This window comes from Pteropus alecto, unplaced genomic scaffold, assembly GCF_000325575.1.
Source record: "Pteropus alecto unplaced genomic scaffold, ASM32557v1 scaffold177, whole genome shotgun sequence".
Lineage (NCBI taxonomy): Eukaryota > Metazoa > Chordata > Mammalia > Chiroptera > Pteropodidae > Pteropus > Pteropus alecto.
In genome coordinates this window covers 4,222,699-4,230,110 of record NW_006442207.1, presented here as the reverse complement: position 1 = coordinate 4,230,110, position 7,412 = coordinate 4,222,699, and the positions used below count along the sequence as shown (strand labels likewise).

General features: G+C 31.9%; 1 protein-coding gene across 1 annotated transcript in view; it reads right to left on the bottom strand.

Moving 5' to 3' along the window:
• Window positions 1-581: 581 nt before the first annotated feature.
• The window catches only part of CCDC186 (coiled-coil domain containing 186), a 43,135-nt gene continuing 36,304 nt past the window's right edge, over window positions 582-7,412 (bottom strand). The window contains exons 14-16 of the mRNA XM_006920845.3: window positions 6,224-6,434; window positions 4,976-5,195; window positions 582-4,338 (exon numbers count right to left, since the gene is read on the bottom strand). Of these exons, the coding sequence (XP_006920907.1) occupies window positions 4,255-4,338; window positions 4,976-5,195; window positions 6,224-6,434 (515 nt within the window). The 3' untranslated portion in view covers window positions 582-4,254. The remainder of the gene's footprint in view (window positions 4,339-4,975; window positions 5,196-6,223; window positions 6,435-7,412) is intronic.

The window sequence follows — 7,412 nt, the reverse complement described above, 5'->3', positions numbered from 1 at the left end:
TGTTAAGGATGTTGGGAAAGCTTCCTCTAGTCTATTAATTTTACCTTTAGTCCAAGGTCCTGATTTCAGGGGAACCCTTCCAATAGTGAACTGGTTAAAATATGTGGCATAACTTAAGTACCAGAACTGTTACAGAAAAGGAAAACAACACAATGTAATTTGAAATATCCAGCACACACATTCACTTCATTAAATTAATGCTATTTCAATATTTATTGAACACAGATCTTTATTAAAGCCAGATAATTTGGCCAAGTAAATTCCATTGTTTTGTGGGAAATCTGAATACCACTGGATCATCAAGTTCAATGAGAAATTTTCACATAAATATGTGAAAATTTGTCTTTTGTAAAAGGCCAAATTTTGTCATCAATAATTTAAACGAAAATTTAAAATACAGCCCAGCATTCAATTTAACCTGCTTACTATTGTTCATTGACTTCTAATTAAGGATAAGATAAAGATAAACATGGAAAGCAAAAATTTCTAGTCTGGTTTAAAAAAGAAATTCAAACAGTCTGGAGAATCAGTTTGTTTAGTAAGCGGTGTATGTAAATAAATAATCAAAGATGACATTAAAATACGACTTGGTAAACAGGCATTACCTATTTAATAAGTACAATATATACATAGGATTCTCTTGAAAAGCTTCATTTTATACAGAAACATATTTACAAAATGAACAGTGTAATCAAATTAAAGATTATATGTACAATGCACACACACATACATATATATATATATCTGTCTACATATATGAACTTTGGAAGAGAAACGAGTGTCATCATTGTAGTCAAAATGGACAGCCGTATTGCATTTTAAAAAAGAATTCCATTCCAGAGGAAAAATACATCTTTAATATACAATTATATTTTTCATTTATTTTCCCGAAAATTCTTGATGTATAAATACTTTTTCAATTATTTTCTCTTGTTCAGCTTTGAAAAATTTTCAGGTTTCTGGTGCCACCAACTGGTGTTAAAAATTAACAATCTTACTGTCAAAAAATAACTGTTCTGTTTTAAAATAAAAAGATTATTGAAAAATAGGCTACTGGAGTCAACATTCATAAGGCAAATTAACCATATTGAATAACAACATGATTGATAAAAATATTTTTACAAGGGTAGCACACATAACGTTGACAATATTAATGGTTTCTAATGCTTTTTTTTCTTCTACTGGTAAATTTTGGTCTAAATTAATATGTAAAAATCTTTAGAAAATAATAGACTGCAAACCAAAGTTCAGAAATATACATGATTAGATTCATCTTTATGAACATCAAGTAGGCATTAATAATTTACTAAAATGGCAAAAATCGAATGCCATTTTACGGTCTTTGGGTTTTTTTTCTCAAGGAATATTTAATCACCAAACTGTAACACAAAGATGGAAATGTGCATAAGTATCAAGAAAACAGCAATCTGCTCTCAGCATACCTTGGTAAGGATTCACTTCCCAAAACTTCATACCAGAGTGAGACCTCTAGGTTACCTACTTTTACCAGTAGATTAACCCTCTTCCCACAAGGGGCTGGCTGGGAGCTACACAGGCTCAACGAGATCCCCCTGCTTCCTCCCATATGTTTTCACTAGACCATAGGCTCTATGGGAACAGAAACTGCTGTCTGGCCTGCTCACCAATATAATCACAATACCCAGAAAGGTGCCTGGCAATGGTTGGTTTTCAACAAATGTGTTTATTAAAAGAATAAATAACATACTGGTAGCCTGATAAAATTTAATTTAAAGATAAATTGCTTTAAACGATTATGAAGATAGAAAGTTAAAAAGAAAATACCAAAGTTCAAATTCATTATTCTGCCCAAACCCACTATTTTCAGTTAAAACGTAACAGGTTAAAGTGGTATGGGAAAAAAGGGAGTCACAGTAGGTATTCACTTAAAATTGAAATCCTGTGAAGTGTATAACATATATACACACACACAAAATAATTTCCTGCTCAAAGAAACCAAAATAGTGCTAACTAACCAAAACAACCTTTGATTTGTATAATTCATAATAAATTTCCCCCGGATTTTGGGTTTATCCAGACCATTTTCCTTTTCCTGACACCCCATTCTTCTCTTAAGACCCTCTAAATCCTTCCATCAGGAGCTGTTTGTGAATCAGTATAGGGATAAGAGATCTGATATATGTACATTTTTTGTACAGTATTTTGCTCAGACTTGATCCATATAAGAAAGGATGTAGTAGAAACTAAAGAACAAAATGAAAATAAAGCATTTTCTTCAAAAGTTTTCCATAGTTTCTTACATTTGGGAGGGAGTAATAAGTTGAAATATGATTTATAATAGCTTTCTTCTGAAAATTGTTTCACAATTAAGTTTCTCCAAATGAATGGTGGCACAAATGTCAATATTGGAATGTTTCAATTTTGTATATAATAAACGTATATATTTTTTAAAAGTGTATAGACATTGGACACTATGGAACTGATCACTATTTGTCTCCACTAACACGTTTGTGTTCTAAAAGAAAAAAACAACAAATATTGTAGTGTATGAATCTGTATCACAAAAGAAGCCATAAAAATTTAGGTATCTTGGCTACTCTAGTCTTTAGCAGTATCAAGAGTATGACTAAAAACAAATGGGAAAATAATTCAGATTGATTGCACTTACCCTTTTTTCCTTTATTTTGATAAATCACTATTGGTAAAAAGGACAAGACACCTTATGGTAAGACTAGTACTTTTTACAGCTATTTTAAAAATAAAATGTTTTTAAACATATTTGTTTCCATTTTGAAGTAAAAAAATTTTGGTTTAGGATGACAATATATAACTCAATATACAGAAAAAATAAGATACTACACTGAATCATCTAATCCTTAGTAAATGATCTTTCGAAACGATGATAAAAAAAAATGTTAAGACACATTAAAGGGGTATTGCCACCATGAGCCCAACTTTGAGAGCTACACAATTCTTTAAAGGCTTTTAACTCATTATCCCAAAGCTTACTTAAGGGAAGAAAAAAGGATTCAAAAATCCAAAATGAAAATGAGACTTGCTGCAATATCTATCTGCGTATGAGCCAAGGTATCCAATCCTAGATATGACCTAAAAAAAAAATGAAATTTGAAAACCACACACAGAAATTTTAACAGGTGGGAAATTATAAGTGAGAAAAAATTCAATGACAAAGAAATATTGACATTATAGCAACATTTAAGTATACATCTTAAATATTGGAAAAAACCAATAGGATACATAAATTTGGCTCTAAAATTCCTTTGGTTACAGATTAAAATTTTGTGTTTTAAATAAATATACTGAAACATCATATTTGGGGACTCTAAGTTCACTCCACTATAACATGTATCAACAGTAACAAATGGGAGCTCAAATGAAATGGTTAACAGTGCCATATATCACATTCTCTTGGGAACTGGTTCTTCATAAATATCTTAAACATTTATCTTCACATTTGATGTTAATAAAACTTAAGTGTTTCAGTTTCAAAGAATTCATTATTCATCTGTTTTAATAACTAATCTATTTCACATTTTAAAATATAACTGAAGTCCACAGAAAATTTCTAAATAAGCATGTTATTTAAAGTCGTATTTTATGCAACTGAGGATTTAAAAACTCAACTATAAACTCAAATACTTTGAATCTGAACAAAATGTACCTAACACACTTAAGAAAACCCGATAGGAGCATACAATGCCTGATCAATGCTAGTTACCACAAGCTATCTTTCCTATCAGTCTGCATTAAAATTAAAAGATTTAAGAATCATTGTCATCCCCTTAAAACACAACCAAATGTTTTACTGGAGTGTCAAAACAAAAACTTTTATTACGTCTTTAGTTTTAAGTTGGAAAAACAGCATATTACTGAATGAATACCTGGTCCTTTCACACATAATTTTTAAAAGACAGAATCAATTTTGACATGTAATTTAAAGGGAAGAAATACGGAGAAGGAGTGTTCAAAAGCCCTTGTAATGTTAAGCACTTCATTTGACTATCAGCGAATTAAATTAGGTTGTTTTGGTTCAATGACAGGCTGTCACTATACAAAAACAAATTTCATTAAGTTTACACTCAAAGTATACATAGCAATGCACTCCTATTGTAAAAGGATATTTTTTATACAGATGAAACAAAACAAATTTTTTACTGGCTGACACACAAAGCAAAGAAACACTTCCAAAAATACTGGGCAGTGGCACCTGCTCCTTGTGTGGTTTTTGTCTCTCTGCTGATCAACAGTTTCGTGCTAGGTTTTCTTCATCCTCTGTTCTAGTTCATGCTGGTGTTTAATAAGACGTTCTATTTCTGTTCCAAGTGTTTGTAGATTTTCCTTGAACCATTGGAGAAGGATCAAAAAGAAAACAGAACTACTAAGTATAATAAGTAAAAGATTCAGTTTGAACTACTTTAATGGAAATTTTGAAGCTGAAAGAGTAATGATTAGTCTTAAATGCTATGTGAGATAAACTAGGCAGTCAGCTGTTTCAGTAGTCCTACACATTTCAGAGACATACTTAATCTTTTCCCTGAAGCTACAGCAAATTCTATTGCATAAAATTATTACTAGATTTAAAAAATATGTTTTTAAAATCCATTACCATCAAGGTCCAAATACAGCACAAATAGAATAGTTGGGTCAGACAATAGCTGTAAAAAATAAAATAAAGCTAGAAAATACTTTAGAAAGTAAATGCCTCAATCCTAAAAAGTCTCGGTAATCAATTTTAACAAATTAAATTTAAAAATTATAGTTTTTAACAAATTACCCAATAGCTAAACTGATTTTTTGTTATTTCTTTCATTGCTAGTTTTAAAAATTGTACTTTTCTAAAAGAGAAAACCACACATATTTTATCTCTGGCTATCTTACATTTAGAAATAGTCCATCTATGTGCTAGATCAAACTATGACAGAGGCATCATTTTGCCATGTTTATTGGCTGGTAAGTGAATGAAAACAACGAATACCTTCAAAGTAATATTTTTTAGTAATGTATCCTCCAAAACAGCCTGTAATTTTCGGTTGATCTCCAAAGAGAGTTCCAATGTCAATCCACTATCAGCCGGATGGGATGTATATAGAGATGCCATGATGCCACCCCGTCTACTTAAATGGACTTTATTAAAATCAGATGCCTCTGAAGAAAGTGTGCCCGATTCTTCCCGTAAAATGTAACTCTGAATTATTCTGCAAAATAAAGCGACACTATCAATTATGTACCTGCAAAATTAAAAACATTAGAATTTGCAAGTCAACTAATCATAAGCATGAAGATGATCAGCATGAATACCTACTAATAACAGAACTATACTAGAAAATAAATGAAGTTTCCTCATTCAGATGTCTTCTTTAAAGATCCCATTTTTGTTTTAACATGGATGTTAGATTAAAGATAAACACTGCTTGTCTATTTCTTTTTTATTACTTTAAACTTAGTACTGTATTTTACTCTTTTTCTTTTAAAAGTCATAGGCTAACTTTTCCTTAAGTCTAAAATTATTTCAAAAAAAAAGTTAAAAGTCATGAGTAAAGACCACTGTGTGTGTGTGTGTGTGTGTGTGTGTGTGTACCTCTTAAATGAATACAGTATTTGTGAGAGGAATGTGGCATACAGGTCTGGAGCCTCACAGCTGGGCTTGGATCTCCAGCTCTTAGTCTGTCACTTACAGGATGAGTGGTGATTCTGGAACATTTAGTGATTTGACCTGAGTCCCAGTAACTTATCTGCCAAATTACAGAATTCATTCTCTCCTTGAACAGATGTAAGAAATCAATGAGATATTGTTAAGTCACAGGCATAGTGCCCTGTACTTAGCAGGTGCCCAATAAAATACCCCACAATGTTCTACCCAACAGGAAAGATAATCCACAAGCCTATGTATCTTTTAGAACCACAGTCATGAAAATAAAAAGCTAAGTTGAACACTATCTTTTTAAGTCCAAAATTATTTTGGTATCTTAAAAAAATTGTCTACTGAACTCTATATCACCTTAAAGGAAAGATATGCATTTTCTTTCACCTCTGTATTTCTAAACCTATAACTAATAAGTGATCATTAAAAGATTGAGAACTCAATTACTATAAGAATTATTTTTTGAAAGATAAGATCTTGACGTGATTAACTTGAAAACAGTAACTTTACCAGCTGAATAATGGTATTTCAAACAGATTATGTTACTATAATAATAATAATAATAATAATAATAATAAATACTTTGTTTTTTTCCTAATTTCTTCCACCAATTGTTTGATGTGATCCTCCATAAATTCTATCTTTTCATTTTTCCGGGCATGTGCTTTCTGCAGCCTCACTATTCTCTCAATCAACATGGCCTTGTCTACTTCTGGAAAGTTATCCACGGCTCCCGACGACCCAGTATTTTCTGGAGATCGATCTTCTGCACTGCTTCGAGCATTAATGGACCCTAACGACAAAACAAAATTTAGGCATTATACTAGCTCTAGCGTCATCTCTAATCTCATATTATTTCTTCTAGCATCATTTTCAAATATTCAATCTAACGGAGTTGGGTACAGAACACATGTCATACCTGGCCTAAGTTCTCATTTCTGAATACACTAGTGACCAGAAGTACAAATCTACTATGTCTTTCAGGAACAGGATGAGGGAGTACCAACAAGAAGAAACTTAAGAAAAAGTCAGAAATAACAAGTCTGAAGTAAGGCCAAAATTAAACCAAGAGAAAGAGAAAGATAGAGAAGACAGAATATAGCCAGTTTGGTTAAGCTCAGGAGCTGGTTTTCCTAGGTTCAAATCCCACTCCTCCACATTCTAGCTGTGTGACTTTGGACAAGTTATTTAACTCTCTGTACCTTGGTTACTTCATCTTAAAATGAGAATAATGACATCGTTTACCTCAAAGGTATATTACCCTCATTTAAATGGGTTAATATATGTGAAGTGCTTAGAACAATGCATATATGGTAAGCATTAAGTAAATATTAGCTATTATTTTTATTAACAGCTGAAAACAACCTTTGATCCTCTTTACCCTACAAAGATGTGTTTTTTTTCACCCCACTTTGTACATTTAAAACAAGTAATATATCGACTCAAAAGTCATATACTAATAAATGGCAGAGCTGGGATTTAAATACCTACATGTAATTTCAAACCCATGTTTTTTCTACTACACAGTTTTCTCACTATTGTAACAGTTGAAGACATTTTCTCGCTGAATATGCAACTCCTGGGAGGGAGTGCAGCGCAGTGGCGTGCAAGGACCCTAGAATCTAAGAGTTCAGTTGCTGTGGATTTGGGGCAAGTTATGGAAACACTCTGAATCTTAGTTTCCCCATCTGTAAAATGGGCATTAGAATACCTCACGTGACTTCTGCAGAGTAAATGATATGTTTCAAGCATTTAGTATAATTCCTAGCAT